The sequence below is a fragment of the Centroberyx gerrardi genome, chromosome 10 (assembly GCF_048128805.1).
Source record: "Centroberyx gerrardi isolate f3 chromosome 10, fCenGer3.hap1.cur.20231027, whole genome shotgun sequence".
Taxonomy (NCBI): Eukaryota; Metazoa; Chordata; class Actinopteri; order Beryciformes; family Berycidae; genus Centroberyx; species Centroberyx gerrardi.
In genome coordinates this window covers 8,273,494-8,289,861 of record NC_136006.1, presented here as the reverse complement: position 1 = coordinate 8,289,861, position 16,368 = coordinate 8,273,494, and the positions used below count along the sequence as shown (strand labels likewise).

Genomic DNA, 16,368 nt, shown 5'->3' with positions numbered 1-16,368 from the left:
TGCTACTCCAAGCAAAGTTTTCTCCTTAAAAAATAGAAAAAAAAAGAAAATGAATATCCAGATATCCAAAATGCCACATTATCCAACAAGGGCCCTACAGAGATAGAGGGAGAAATGACAAAAGGTAGGGGAAGGGAAGGAGAAACTCCCGCTCCAGGTTTGTGACATCATCCTCCCCACTGCTCACGTCCAGACCAAACAGGGCCATGAGTCTGGTTCTCGTTTAGGACTTCTTTTCTTCCCCCCCCCCTCTCACTCTTCTCTCCCTCTGCTTTTTCTTTTTTTCTTTCTCCTTTAGAAAATGTGGGAGGAGGAAAAGAAAGGTGGCAGAACTCCAGGACTTTGGGAGTTTGTCCCATCCCAGTCTTGAACTCAGAACCACAGTTCCTCTGGTGAGAGACCGGGAGGGTGACTATCTCTTTCTGTCTCAGCCATTTCCCCCTTCACTCAGGACTCCTCTCTCTGCACATCTCTTATCAGTTACCCCATCACTGCCTTGCTCATCCGCCTTCCTTCGGGAGGAGCTGGACAAGCCAGCCAGGGGAGTTACCCAGGAGGATAATGACCAAAGGGCCAACGTGTATTCATTTTGCATAAGTGTTCCTTTTTTTTAAAAAAAACAAATACAGTGGAATACAGCTACTTCAGCTCAGGGTAAGTGGCAAAACAGCTTTATTGCTCTCAAAAGTGGTGAATGTTGGAGAGAGAGGTTGCTGCTTGGCTTTTTATAAATGTGCATGCTTGTTTTGATTTAATTTCTCACTTTTTACTCCCTTCAAGATTGACCTTGATTGAACCCATGTGTATGAGAATGAACACAGTATAAGATTTCTAGTCTCAGCATGTGAGCATATGATGGGGTGCCCTAATCATAGGGCTGCAGAGACTTTTTGAGTTACAGCTCATAAATATCAGACAGCATGCGTTTAACTTATCAGTGAAACCTATACTCTGGTGGTGAGAGGAGTGGAAGGGCTAGAGGTGAGCCGCAGTTAGGGTGAAGGAGGAGACCTCCGCAATGTTATGGGGAGCAATGTAAGCGAATGGAGAGGGGCGTGTGTGTGTGTGCTCTGTGTTTCTCTTCACTGGGTCTTAAAATGTTGCTCTTTTCTGTTTCGAGATGTTTGGTCTCTGCAACTTTGTATTTACTGCCTGTATCAAATAATCATCTTGAGATAAATTTGGAAATTCCCTGAGAACCCAGAGTTTAAGCTGAGATGTCAGATCAAAGAGCTGTGAACCTGTAAGGAGTTTCTCTCTACAAAATGATACAGTCCTCATCAAAATTTTGCAGTCTACTTGACTGTGCAGTCTACTTGCACAGTTCCTTTATAATTAAAGCATAGCGTTATATTAACTGGTTAACTGGTTTAACTCTCATATTAAAGCCCACTGACTATCAACAATGTTATAAAGCGTCATCAGATCATCTTTCAATTGCTAGTTTTTGTGTACTGTGTATATCATTCTTATTGCTCTGAAACATCTAAAATAGACATTACAGCGTCAGCCAGCCAATCCTAAATAGTGAATCTATTGTTAATGGCACAGTAGCATCCAAATTCCAAAATCCAAAATCCGCACCCGCAAGTGAGGCTGAGCTCTAAAGAACAGCGGTTGAATGGGCAGCAGTAGCTCAAAACCACACCCTCTCTGAAGCGAATGCGAGAGTGGAAAGTGTGAAGAAAGTGTTTTCCACACTACTGGCCAGATGGACCAGGAGAACCAGAAGGAGTTTGGTCCCTTGGACAAAAGAGTAGGAGGGGGGGGGGGGAAACCAGGTGTGAGCCATTAATCTTCAACCTCTCCTATAGGCGTCCAAGTGGAGACAGAGGAATTCAACTCTGCCTTCATTGCAGTGTTTTATTGTGTGCAGTGGGATATGATCAGAAAATGAAGCTATTTTACTCTTCCAAGTCAGTATAAAATGAAAATACACTGGAAATGGTCATAAATTATTGTTCTGAGCTACTACTCCCACATAGTTTTTATAGGTGCATGTAACCCTTGCTATGATGCTGAGAGGAAGGAAATTGTTCATTGTTCAAAAGCAAGAAGACACTTTGTATGCACTCCAGATTTGTTTTTGTGTGTTATGAGTATTATCACAGAATTTATAACCAGCAATACTACAATACCACAGCTCCCCTTGGAAACTCTTATCTAGACTGTTATTGGCAGAGCAGCGGCAGGAGAATTCTTAGCAAAGGTTTTTTTTTTTTATATATATAAATCAGCATGAGTATGTTTTATGGCTCCTCCACTCTCTCCAGCATTCTCTCTTTTTTCCATGATGCAGCGCAGATGTCTGGGAGGTTGGAATCATTTTCAGAAAGGCCTGGTGTCTCAGAGAACTATTCCTCCAACTCTCTCTCTTTAAAGAAAGAACCATCTATAATTGGAAAGGGGAAAAAAAATCAGGAATTATCTTTTAAGCCCTTATGCATTGTTCAGTTTAAGAATGGAAGCACCAAGCTTGTAGTTGATTAGCTCAAAAGCCTGGCAGTTCTGAGGTCATCTTTGAGGAATATATGGTTCATCCTTTTTGGAAGTTGAAATTAAAGAAATTAAAGTAAGGGCACGGGACCTCAGATTGGTCAAAAGGTTTATTATGAGTAAAGTAGGCCTTAGTATTGACCAGAAATAGCTTACACTACAAACTGATCTCACTCAGCTGTTAACAATGAATATTCAGTTCCTTGCTATTTCGCCATGTAAGTGTTTCTTTCACATCTTAACCAAAACTGCATGAGTGTCAAGTTTAATGTTCGAATTCAGCTCGCCTGAAGCCTTAGATTGACCATGATGCCTGAACACACATCTGCTAGGTGTCAGACGGGCTAATGTAGACCAGCTGTGTGGAATTGGCCGCTCTGCCCTGCCTCCCTGTCCTCTTTTAACTTCATCATTGATCCTCCTCTCATCTGCGCCGCACATGTCATGTCCTGCCGATCGGAGGGGTCGGGCGTGCGGGCCTGCACAGCCTCGTGATTGATTCTTACATGCGGAGGCTAACCTTAAAAACGCAAACTTAAAACATTGTGGGGGTACACTAGCATGTGTGCTCTCAAAATCACATACTATGAGTCATATTTCCTCACATTATGCCAGTGAGTGGCAGTGTGGAGCTGTGTCTACACTAGACTATTTGTCTCTTTCCATGTGACCTCACTCACTTCGCACATCTCTTAACTCCCTCTTTGTAAACAATTTCTAAAGACAAACTATGTAGGGTGTATAGAAGAAAACAGGTCTTCAGAGTGGATCTGTTTGTAAGGGTGTAAATCACTGAGGTGCAGACATGAACCAGGTTGTCAGTCCGGTAATAGAGTGTTTAGGGAACTGTTCATGTAGAGCTAATGTGAAAATATGACCTATTAAGCCCATGGCATGGCATGTGGTTTGCACACAGAGGTTGCTTGTTAGATACATATGTGTGTGGGGATGGGAGGTTGGGGTGCGGTGGGGGGAGGGGGGGGGGGTGCGGGTCATATATGTTGTTATCTAGGTCGAGTATTAGACAAATTCCAGTTACATGATGTAAACTGGGCAATGGAGCAATTTTCCTCTACTAGGCAAGTCTCTTCCACAATGGGAGGTCTGCTTAGTATCTGTGGCCGCTATACATTTATTGCTTACCACGAGGGACTGAGTGTGTGACCTGTGTGCTGATGACAGCTTGATATGTGGAGTTGTACTGTACAAGGTGCTTGGGTTCTGTAGTCTTTCTGTCTTTTTTCACCCACAGTTAGCGCGTGTCGAGTGCAATTAATATAGCCTAATCACTGGTTACAGAGACTGGGGCTGATGAAATCTCGAGGCAAAGTGTGAGCTTGTGTGTGAGTGTGTGACTGTGTGTGTGTGTGTGTGTGTGTGTGTGTGTGTGGTCTTGGCTTTAAATGATGAGTGTGTGAGGTCCAGCTGCAAATGGTGCTATAGAGTGTTCATGGGCACATCTCAGCTTTTTGTTCTGTAGATGCAAACTGGCTCTGTCCACTGTAAATCACCAGCTCTGGCCAGAACATGCTCCTTTCTACTACACTGTTGAACGCTGAGGCTTCGCAAAGCTCATAAAGGCTCTCTTTGAAGCCTATCGCTTTATGGAGGTGACAGGATTACCCATATATAGCACGAGTGATGACTCAACATATCATAGGCACACACAAGTGGAGCTAAGCAGAAAAAACCCACCCACGCTAACAGGGTGCACCCTCGTCTTCTGGTCGTAGATCCTCATGTAAACATTCTTTTATTTTATTAGACTAGCATGATGTTAGTCATTTTGACTTGCACATATTTAGCTGCCTCTGCTGTAAACAGACTTTAAAAAGGGCAGCATAAATAACTTGGTAATGCTAACAGGCTCAGAACATGACTGGTAACATGGCTAAAGAGTTAGCTGCACCCTGCAAGTACCCGGATGGCCCATGTGTAAATGAAAAATGAATGCTGGTGTTATTTTTTTTGACAAGTTTGAGTTCCCTTGGAAGTCTAGAGGCACATGGTGCAGGAGTTTGGGGAATTGAGACCTAATAATTACTCTCAGACGCTGCAAGGGTTTGAAGTTTATAGTAGAAGTAGAAGTTTATAGTGAACAGGTTTAATAATCAAATCCAGTGTTGAGTAATATGCCTCACAGATTTGTGCAGGTTTGTCCAGGTACATGATCCATAAATCAAAGTCTATTTTGTCATTCATGTCGACTTGAGCACTTGACTTGTGCCAATGTCATGAATGGCTGAGTATTACATTTTTTTTCCTTTCATTTTTCTCAACTGTGTGTGTCTGAAATCTCATGAGACATTACATTGAAATGCCTGTTTTTTTTTTTTTTTGCTGTAGCTACCTTTTTCTCCTTTTTTTCTAATGCATTACAATTTTCTATTTGTATCATAAGCCTCTGTGTACGACATTCTCCTTTTTTCCAGAGTTTGCAAGTTCCATTCCTCTTCCAGTATGTTGTACATGCCATGTTTTGTGACACAAATTTTGGGTTAGTGAATGAATTTGGATACAACACGTTTCTTTTCTACTCTAAATTTATCTCATGCTGCCATTGTCTTGGCTGCTTCTATCAGACGGAGAACAGGACTCCAGTGTGCTACTATGTTTTCCTCTGTGGCGGTGAAGGGAAGCCATAGTGTTGACATGTTGGCTCAGCCTGACAAACTCTGCAGAGAAGTGGCTTCTGAGTGACCCTAAATGACATGTGCACATGAGCGGGGAACACAAACATCCATTGCAGTATCCAAGGGAAGCTTAGGTTTTCTCATTTTTCCCTAGAAATAGAGGAACCCCCAGTGATTAAGGCCCTATATCCGGACACTGGCAGCACTGGGGGACAGGCTTTTCTGACCTGTCTTTACCTGACTGAAATGTATTTTCCAGTGGATTCTGCAAGCACTTTTATAAACTGCATAGGCTATATTGAGAAATTGGGAAAACAGAAAATTTAAATTTGCAATCATGATCTTTTGGAAGCTCTAGGTACTGTAGTGTTCACAGAATGTGTATACTGCAGACTCGGAGAATTACTGGCACTGATACTTTGTGTGACAGTACAGTGCACCAGCCTTCTCATGTCTGGAGTTCAGTAGCCTGCACTAATCTTTAACTGTACGCCCAACATTCCTAAAGGTTTGTTTGGTGTATGTGCTTTGACACTCACATGACTGATGGACCTGTCTAAAAAGTGAGGACAAATACACTGTTACAGATCTTTCCACCACTTTAGATGTTCTGAGATGCATTCTCATCTGCAAAGTGAGGTCTGGATAAACAGTGGGCTAAGCAAAGTATACACAAGCTGACTCCAGCTAGCTCAACGCTCGCACTGTTGCATTTAATACGACAGCCACGTGTTTATACTTCATTATTGCCTTGTATTGTGGATGGCTTTGATTCAAGCATAGCTGACCCACGCTTTTCCTGTCCTTGTGAAAGGGTCTCTTTCACCCCTGGGCCAACTTTCATTTCATTTAAACAGGATTGAAGTGCGCATTTGGTAAGATCTGAGAGAAACTGCATCCAGAGCCTACTGTAGACACTGAATTTTTCCACAACTACTAAGAGCCAATAATACTGGTATTATGAAGGCATTGGCATGTGTAGTTGGCCAAAATTTAGAACCAGGCATGGTACAAAATAAATAAGTAACACATCATTCATGATCTATTTAGCCTTTTTCTGTTAAATCTAAGACTAATGCAACATGTGCACATGTGTGTAAGATATTTGTAGGTCCCTTGTCCTCATGTAATTTGGTCTGAGTTTTACCTCATGTATTCCGTGTCAGAATTTCCTTCTGTGTAACTTTCTGTGTAAACAGCTGCAGTGATATGCTAAATTAGCCGTTGCAAAAACCGCTTGAATACTGAACACTCTTATGCCAAAATCAATTGAGTTATATTTATATTACTAAGCATGATGTCACTGGTGCAGTGTGGGGCTCAAATCCAACCCCATTAAAAGTAACCCTTAGGGTAAAACTAAGAAGGTTTTTAAAGAAGAAAATACAGGAAAAACACAGGAAGCACTAATTTTTCAAAAATTATCTCTTATTTGTATTCCATCAAGTAAGCACATGATGTGAGACAGTTGGACGATGGATAGGCTTAATGTGCTACAAAATTCTGGACATCATTTCCTATTATGCAGTGTTGTATCTCTGTTTTCCACTAGAGGGCATTCATTAGTAAGTTTCTCTAGTTACTCTGTAGTGCTCCAATAGTCACACTACACTCATCCATCTTCACAAATAGATTATGGATGAGGAAAACACACCTTTCACTAAGAGCTCCTGCATGTATTTTCTGGCATGAGGAAATGCAAAATTCATATTCTAGAGTAACTTTTCCTCTTTACTTCCCATCAAAATAGACATAAATCCCAAATTATCCACATGAGATATTAACACTTTTCTTACAGCACACATCAGAGCGGCCCTTTATGCGGAGCCTCGGCAGTGTGCCTGCCTGTGTGAGGTCACTGCAGCTGTTAAAAAGGCTCCTCTGGGACTCTACCATAAAGCATTGGCTAATTTCACTCCCCATCATTAGCTTAATGGTGAAAACCTCCCTGGTCATGGGCCATGTATGCCAGCCCAGGCAATTTTACTTTTCAGGCCCCCTGTTTTTTGCTGGGTGATGGCGTGTATTTGCTTATATGTGAAAATCCTCTCTAATTGCAGGTATACAGATCCCAGTTGTAAATTTAGGTTAATTTGGGTGGGATTTATTTTTTCAGTCCACAGTTCCACAGTTTAAGGTATCTCTCTGGTGTTATTGGCTGTGCTGCTCTTGGGCTACACCTATTAACATGGTGTCTTTCTGGACACTAATGTGTCTGCAACAGTAGCAGGTGTGATCCCCTCAGGGTGGTCTGCAATTTAATGAGTTAGTAACACTGGATGTGTGTGTGTGTGTGTGTGTGTGTGAGAGAGAGAGAGAGAGAGAGAGAGAGAGAGAGAGAGCGTTTACACCCATTTTGCAAATGGTTTGGATGTTATTACCTCCGCCAAGGAGGTTATGTTTTCGGTGCCATTTGTTTGTTTGTCTGTTTGTTTGTCTGTTAGCAGGATTACGGAAAAACTACTGGCCCGATTTTCATGAAACTTCGTGGAAGGGTGTAGCATGGGCCAAGGAAGAACCCATTAAATTTTGGAGCGGATCCGACTCACGAACAAGCAATAATAGCATGAACCTTGGCGGAGGTCTGCGCTCTCCGAGTGCCCTTCTAGTTTAAAGATAGCATAAGTCTTAGATGGGATGATTACCAGCTGTGTTTGTAAACAGCACTTGCTTGCAGAGATCCCATAAATTCCATAACTAATAGCAGTTACATTATCCAAGGTGATATTTTCCCCAAAAATGCTTGAAGTGTAATAATTTGAAATAATTTTGTGTGTGATAAAATTTCACAGTCAATGTTATATATATACACACACACAAACGCACACAAACGCACACTTGAGCAATATTTATAGTCAGTGGTGAGCCATGTGTGACCTTTCTTTCATTTCCTTGGACATTAGTTAACATCACAATAGGGGAAAAACTGACTAAATAAAAAACATATCCCCCTGCTGTGAAACTGGACTTTCCAGTCCAGCACCCCTCTTAAATACACATTATTCTCTAAGTTGGAAAATTTGTTCGTTGCCAAGCAGAGTTAATTACTAATGCGGATTGGCTGGTTGTTTTAACAGGTGGTTCTGATCATTACCACTCCATGCCTCAGGTCTGCTACCAATATCACCCACACATGCTGTAGCTCCTACACTTACACAGATAGATAGTCATGCATGCTGCATGCACAAAACCTAAAGGTTAGGAAGGTTTGTGACCAGAAGGCTGCTGGTTCGAATCCCTGGACCGGCTGGAAAAATCTGGCCAGGGAAAGTGAATGAGTAATCCTCGCCCCTCCCTCAACAGCTACTGACAACGTGACCCTGATCAAGGCACTTAACCTGCATTTGCTTCAGTGGAGCTGATGAGTGGCAAACTGTAGAAGTGTGTGATTTTAATAAGTAGCTCCTTTGTGTGAAAGTGTGTAATGGTATGAATGTGAAGCAGGGCGGTGCTGAAAAGACATTCCCTGGATAAATAAAGGCAGAAGAAACAAAACAAAAAAGACATGGCAGCCACTTGTGACAGATACCATGCTAAATGCTGTCGCTGTTGTTTTGAAGCCTGGACTGGAGGTACATGCTTGCCAGTGCTTGGTGTTAATGTGATTAACGGAGAAAGGCATGTGCTCATCCCAGTGTTACACAGCTGCACAGGCTTGGCTAGCATGCAGTGACATTTGCGGTAGCAGGATATTGCATATTCTTGCAAACACTGCAATAGAAGCTAGCAGGAGGCATGTTTTTTTCTCTACTGTGTTGTGTTGAAGATTAAATATAACTCTAAACACACTCTTGGCCCATGGAGCAAGCTTACACAATGTTATGTGTGTGGTAGACAAAGAAGCAATGAAACAAAACATAGGGAGTGAATACAGAAATATTTAAAATGTGATAGACCTACAAGACAATCTATTTTGCCAAAACACCCCAGGAATGGAAGCTATATGGGAGAATGAGATGGTCAAAAGTAGTTTGGATATTCTGGAGCAAGCTTATGTGAGATGTGTATATACACACATTTGGAGCCATACTGTAACATGTAATTTGCTGGTTACAACAAAGACATTTCAAAAAGAAAGGCCAAAAACAGAATAGATTTCACATTGCTGCACCTTTTTCTCATTTTACTAATTTTACTGTTGGTTCAGTTTTATGTTAATGGCTCATCACAGTAGGCCACTTTTTATCTGGGAAGGATTTATATGCGATTGTGTGCATCTACAGTATGTGTGTCTGATGTCCCTCTAAGTGATTACATGCAACTTTTATTTCACCTGCATGAAATATTGAGTTAACCCTATTCATGAAAGTCATAAAGACACAGTGACACAATATTTTGTGTTCTGGTTTCACAGGTGTCCTTTTTGGCGGTAGAAGATGAGGAGGCATCGGTTGTTACCGCTGTGCGCTCTTCTGGGCGTCCTGTTTGCAGGACTGTTCCATAAACTTGATGCTCAGGATGGTAAGTTAAATTTGTTAATCTCAGCTGCAGACAGCAGTGTGCACTTTTATCAGATGACAGTCTTACCTGTCTGAAAGTAAAGTTTTTTTTGTTTTTTTTTTCAGTTTGCAGCAATGCTCACTGGGATTAGCTGGCAGTTAAGATTTGTTGATCTTATTGCTACCTTAAAGTCTATAATCTACATCGGTGCCCTATTGCAAAGATCAGTGGGATCTGACCAAGTACTTATGATATTCTTACAATCAAAAAAAGATTAATGGAAATGTAATGAATTTCTACCTTTGATGAGCATTGTTGCTAAGCTGGCATTTCTGTTTTTTTTTTTTTTTTCATGATTCAACATATTTTACTTATGATTTCAAGGTGTGCATCTCTGTATAGGACAAAAAATGACTTCAAAGAGTTTAGTTCATGAAATATGAACTAGAGGTGTTAGGAGGCATAAGAGTACCAAGTCCAGTGGGATGTTTTGAATCTTTGGCTTTATTTTTGACAAACAAAGCAGACTGATAATGTCAGACATAATTATCTCCAGATTATAGTTGGATTTTGCAGCATTGTTAGTATTTGGCACCAAAACAATGTTATGGCTTCATTCATACCACTGGACTTCACTTCTGTTCTCAAAACACCGAGTTTTCTCTTTTGAAGATTGTGCACATGGGCTGGCCGCTGATATATACTTTCTAGTGGATTCGTCCGGGAGCATTGGAGCAACAAACTTTGAGAAAGTCAGACGATTTCTTTCTAGCGTGATTAAAGAACTGCACCGTGGCAGAGGGGACAGGTTTAAGTTTTCCCTTGTGCAATACACTAGCACACCCTACACCGAGTTCCACCTCAACGCCTACCCGACAACACAGAGAGTCCTGACACACATCAAGACTATGAAGTACCTTCGCGGGGCCACCCAGACAGGCCGGGGCCTGGACCACTTGTTTCGTTACCACATGACCAGGGCTTCTGGCAGTCGCGCTCATCAAGGGGTGGCCCAGGTGGTGGTGGTGTTAACAGACGGGCGCTCCCAGGATGACGTGGCTAAGCCAGCTCAGATGCTGCGACTGGCTGGCGCGGAAGTGTTTGCGGTGGGCATTAAGAACGCAGTGGACTCGGAGCTCAGGAAGATGGCTAGTCAGCCCCATCACGCTCATGTGTTCAGTGTAGACTCTTTCCGGGCCTTGCGGGACATAATCCAAGGTTTAGCGGTGGGGGTTTGCACCGCAGTGACCCAGGCAAGGGCTACCCCTGTAGTAGTGAAGGCCCCTGTGGCTGGAGGAGGGACCCAGGCAGGGGCTGCCCCTGTAGTAGTGAAGGCCCCTGTGGCTGGAGGAGGGACCCAGGCAGGGGCTGCCCCTGTAGCAGTGGAGGCCCCTGTGGCTGGAGGAGGGACCCAGGCAGGGGCTGCCCCTGTAGCAGTGGAGGCCCCTGTGGCTGGAGGAGGGACAGGTAAAAGGGGGCCAGTGCCACTACCATACTAATGAGCCCACCTGCCCAGGAAGAAGCTGCTGTGTATGTGGCCATGACTGGAATCCAGTATTAACAGGATATTTTAACCACAATAACCTTTCACCATCCACCAGCAACATTAACATCCCCTGTTTTTTCTTACCACATTTAATATCCCCATAACACTTGTAAAATCACAAGACGATTTGCATGTGATTGACTACTCCTACTGCATCGTAGATGAGGGTGTTTGGTTTGTAATGATGGCTGCAACAGTATGGCTGTGTAAAGCCAGATCAGATAAAAAGATGCTTGAGCATGGATTAAGAACAAGCTATCTAGGTGATCGGGACAAATGTCCCAAATGCTTTTGAATACAATAATTACTTGAGTACTGTTTTGGCATACAGTAATAATCCCATATATAACTCAAGCCACCACTTTTTTTTTATGGCATATCACATGATGTAAATAGTTTTGTCTGTCTTACCCTATATTACACACACACACACAGATACACACACACAGACACCTACATACGCACACAAACACACAAAACACAGAATATCGATATATCAACAACACAGATTTACAACATTTCTAAGAACATGGTAGCAATGATGGCTTATCCTTCAAAACAGAATGTCTCAAAATAAGTCAGTGAGCTTTTAACAATGGCTAACCACCCACCACTGCTTGTGTGTCTTGTGTTTGTATGTTTGTCTTTATCAGTCACTGTGTCTATAACTGTAAAATATGTGCAATATTCTACATTTGAAACAGTGATGAACCTGCCTGGATCCATCCTTGACCTGGAGCACAAGTGTTTTAAGAATCTTTCCACATCTAGATGTTAAGTATTAGTGCAAGATGTTATAGTTAATCAGTGGAATGAGCAAGACAAATAGTAATGAAGGGATAGATCATTTTAATAAAAATGTCAAGCGTCCAAAGAAAACATTACCTTTAATAGTACACACTCTGCTGTGTTCAAATCCAAATGAATTTGAAACATCAACAATATTCAGCTGGATTTGTACAGATGGGATCAAACATGGTATGTTTTAAAGTAGGAACTCTTCGGCAGCAAGGATGGACCACAGGGTCATGACTGGTCACTTTATCTGAGGTCTGTAACATGAGTCTGCATGGGGTGGCTGAACTCAATGGAGCTGGTGCAAGGGACATTTCACACAAATCTTAGGATGTTCAAGCTTTGTACATAGCCAGCGCATCAGCAGAAGTAGCTACTTTATATCAGTGCATATTCATATCAACTACTATACTGTATTTTTTTATCAGTAATCTTCACACTACCTATATTCATAACCATGCTATGATGGGGAAAAAAACATTTTCACATTAGAGCTCACAAAATTGCCTCCTAAATATTTCAACCCAACCACATGCAGGGAAATACACATAATCTACAGATTAAATCACTTTAGAATATCTCCTTGGTTCAGCCTACATGCAGTATGATGTGTTTTGCAATGTTTTTATGACAGATTGTGTTCACTGTGAATGTTACTTGACACATGCAATGATGTGCTAGCACGTTGTCTTTTTTTGTCTCTGTCTCACTGTGTTTACGCTTTCACTTGCATTTTGTTGTTTTGTCTCTCTCTCTCTCCCCTTAAAGCGCAAGAGTCAGCTGACGTAGTACTCTTAATTGATGGATCAAAGAACGTTGGAGCAGCAAACTTCCCCCGTGTGCGTGATTTGGCTTTGAAAATCATTGAGGGCCTTGATGTGGGCAGGGACACTATTCGGGTGGCCTTGGCCCTATACAGCGCCGACCCAGAGATTCAGTTCTATCTAAATAGCTATGACAGCAAAGCTGCAGTCCTGGAAGCAGTGAATCGTGTCACCTTCACAGGGGGCGACGAATCTAACCTGGGGGCCGCCTTGGAGGAAGTGGCCGAGAGCCTTTTGAGCCAGACAGCCGGGGGCAGGGCAGAGGAGGGTGTGCCCCAGGCTGTGGTGGTAATCAGTGCTGGGCCCTCCACTGACGATACTGGTGCGGGTGACAGGGCTCTTAAGAAGGCCAATGTTCTCACGTTTGGCGCGGTGATTGGTGGTACTGCAACAGCAGATCTGGAAACAGTTGCTACAGATAAAAGCTTTGTTCTGTCGGCCCCTGATTTCAGAACAGCGGCAAGCATGGGTGACCAGCTGCTCCCATACATTTACGGGGTGTCCCAGCGCACCATTGTTGTTCAGAATGAGTTCACAGAAGGTATGTAACTTCTCTGTAAATGTTGGTGGGGCATCGTGGTTGTGGAAGGGGTCTTAATGAAATCCAATGCCTTGTAAGAGTGATCATAAACAATGTTGTAATCTGCAAGGTAAGAATTATTCACGATTAACATGAAATTGCTTTTTTCCCACTGCTAATAAGGCTTTTTAATAATGTTATTCGGTTAAATGATGTGGTTCTATCACTCAATAAAAATCAGTAACACTAATTCTTATTTGTGGCCTAACAAGAATTGGCAACATGGGAGGTTAGCTCTGACTTTAAATTGATGTAACTTTTTTAATATACAAAATTCCACTAGTTCCTTGCAGAGTTGGTAGTGGAAAGTCCATTGAAAGGGAGAGAGGGAAAAGGGGCTGAGAGTGGAAAGATCTCCCACTAAGCAATAGAAATTCGGAAGAGGCTTTGCATCCTATGCCTTTTGGAACCTAACTGATTTGTTACATAATTTCAACGCTGTTGGGAGACTTAAAATCATTTCAGTCAATCAAAGTGGTTAAAACTTAGTACAAAGGATTTGGATTGTTGATATTGAAAATTATGTAATTTGGAATTATTTAATTTCAGCATCATTCATAACAAACGTAAATTTTGAGATCTCTGAACATTAACTATTTCACTGACATATGGCCCTTCTTTCCAATTTTGGTTAGTTATTGGTTAGTTATACATTTCAGCATGTGGCCTTCATCAGGGTTTGTAAAACAGTTAGCCTAAAACTTTATATAGAAAAGGCACCAAAATCAACCAATAGAAGAGACAATAGAATTGAGTGTGTGTGTGTGTGTGTGTGTGTGTGTGTGTGTGTGTGTGTGTTGGTGGGGGGGTGGGGGTTTTACAACACATTACAATATACTATAGTTACCTCTTTCATTGTTAAATCCTCATTCATACCCTGTGGAAATAAGCTTAGATAAATATCTACAAGGCCTTTTTTCTAATGTGGAAATTTAACACCTAATAATAAATGAATCACACATTGACACATATCCAATATTCTATATTTAGATGACAAATTTAATTATTATAGAATATCCTTGATTGTCTCTTTTACTTTTTAGTACCAATGGATGTCACATTATAGCATTGCTTTAAATCACCATAGCTTTTATTCTCACATAAATGTGTTTTTTTTTCTCTTTCAGCCTTGGCAGTTGGAAAAAGAGACATCATTTTCCTCCTTGACAGTACAATGGGTGCCACGATTCTCAACTCCATGCGTGAGCTCATCAGGCGGTTTGTTGACACCATGCCAATCGGTCCGGACCAAGTGCAAGTGGGTGTGGCCCAGTTCAGCAATGCTGCTCGCCTGGAGATGGACCTGAACTCCTATGGATCCAGGGAGGACATGACTGCTGCTTTGGGAAGACTCAAACCAAGACCTGGACAGACAGTGAACATCGGGGCTGCCTTGGACTTTGTACGGACCAACATGCTGCGGCCTGAGAAGGGCAGTCGTATTCAACAGGGGGTACCCCAACTTTTACTGCTGATCACCAGTAAAAAGTCCAGTGACAGTGTGGACCAGCCTGCTGAGGCCCTGCATCGTATGGGGGTGCTGACACTGGCTGCAGGCTCCAAGTCTGCTGATGAGCAGGAGCTGAAGAGGATTGCCTTTGATGAAGGCTTAGCCTTCATGCTGAAGGACTTACGAATGCTGCTTCGCAACCCCAAGATAATTGTCTCTCCACTCTCCACTCTAACGGGGGTGGTGGTGACAGAAGGACCCACCGATGGTAATGCTTCAACATCTTACTAAGTGCATGAACATACAATTCAAGGCAGGGCATTTCATACACAAGGCAAATTCAATGTGCTTCACATAAAACACAAAAAATACATAATTTGTCTAGTAAAATGACTTAAAAAAGAAAGAAAGATAAAAAATAGCCAAGTAAGGACAATAACAAAAAATAGAAATCTTCTTTTATCGTTCTCCAGTATAGGAACAAACCTCTATACCTATGATTTACGGCATTCCAGCACGGGAATAACCCTCTATGCCTATACGACTTATCAGTCGCCTTCTTGGAACATACGAATGAACCTCTATATAGCCTAATGGGTCATATTTACAGGCACGACACCTCTGTAAATATTTCCTCAGACATAGACATAGACATAGACATAGACACAGACCAAGCATTTCAGTACTTACTTGCTTTAAACCATGGCCACCATGGCCACAATTCACTAGTCATTCAATGAATGAATGGATTGATATTAAAAGGAATTTTTATTGTACACAGTACACAGAAATTAATCATGTCCATCCCAGTGAGAAACAACTAACATTTTTTTCAAACAAGGCTATTTATTGTATTATATGTTATTACAGGGAATAATTAATTGTTCTTTTATCCTTTGTGCTTTTCTTCAGTGGTGGAGATAACTACAGTGCAGACACAAAGAGTGGTCCGAGACATTGTATTCCTTGTGGATGGCTCCAGTTACGTCGGCAGCGGTAACCTCCCCTATGTACGAGAGTTCATTAACAATGTGGTCAACCAGCTGGATGTGCGACCAGACAGGGTCCAGATTGGCCTCATGCAGTTTGCTGAGCGCCCAAGAATTGAATTTTATCTGAACACCCACGGCACCAAGCAAGGTGTTCTGGACAGCATCTCTCAACTCAGGCTGACTGGAGGCTCAGTTTTGAACACAGGAGCTGCCATGGATTATGCCCTAGCTAACATGTTCCAGCCGTCATCTGGGTCGCGGAGGAGGCAGGGTGTCCAGCAGGTATTGGTTCTGATCACAGGTGGTCCAGCCCAGGACGAGGTTAAAAGGATAGCGGACAAAGTTGCTCTGGCTGGTGTTTTGACCTTCACAGTCAGTTCTGGACAGGCAGATGAAGGATTACTGAGAACAGTTGCATTTGTTCCAAACTTGGCTTACCATGAAACAAGCTTCTCTAACTTGCCAAATGTTGTTGAACAAATCAGGACCCCTTTGATAACAGTGGTTGGTGATACAGATGTGACTGACACAGAAATCATAGAGGAAACTGGTGAGTTTAATATTTTTATGTTTTGATGAAGTAATGAATGTCTTGTCCTAATTTTAATCTCA

The 16,368-nt window shown here is 42.2% G+C and overlaps 1 protein-coding gene across 3 annotated transcripts in view; it reads left to right on the top strand.

Annotated features, from left to right (window-relative positions):
• Window positions 1–400: 400 nt before the first annotated feature.
• The window catches only part of col6a3 (collagen, type VI, alpha 3), a 115,947-nt gene continuing 99,979 nt past the window's right edge, over window positions 401–16,368 (top strand). For 2 of the 3 annotated variants that reach the window (XM_071918295.2, XM_071918294.2), the window contains exons 1-5: window positions 401–654; window positions 9,484–9,590; window positions 12,679–13,275; window positions 14,442–15,032; window positions 15,677–16,306. In XM_071918295.2, the coding sequence (XP_071774396.2) occupies window positions 9,506–9,590; window positions 12,679–13,275; window positions 14,442–15,032; window positions 15,677–16,306 (1,903 nt within the window). In that variant the 5' untranslated portion in view covers window positions 401–654; window positions 9,484–9,505. The remainder of the gene's footprint in view (window positions 655–9,483; window positions 9,591–12,678; window positions 13,276–14,441; window positions 15,033–15,676; window positions 16,307–16,368) is intronic. The other variant, XM_071918296.2, reaches the window with a different exon arrangement.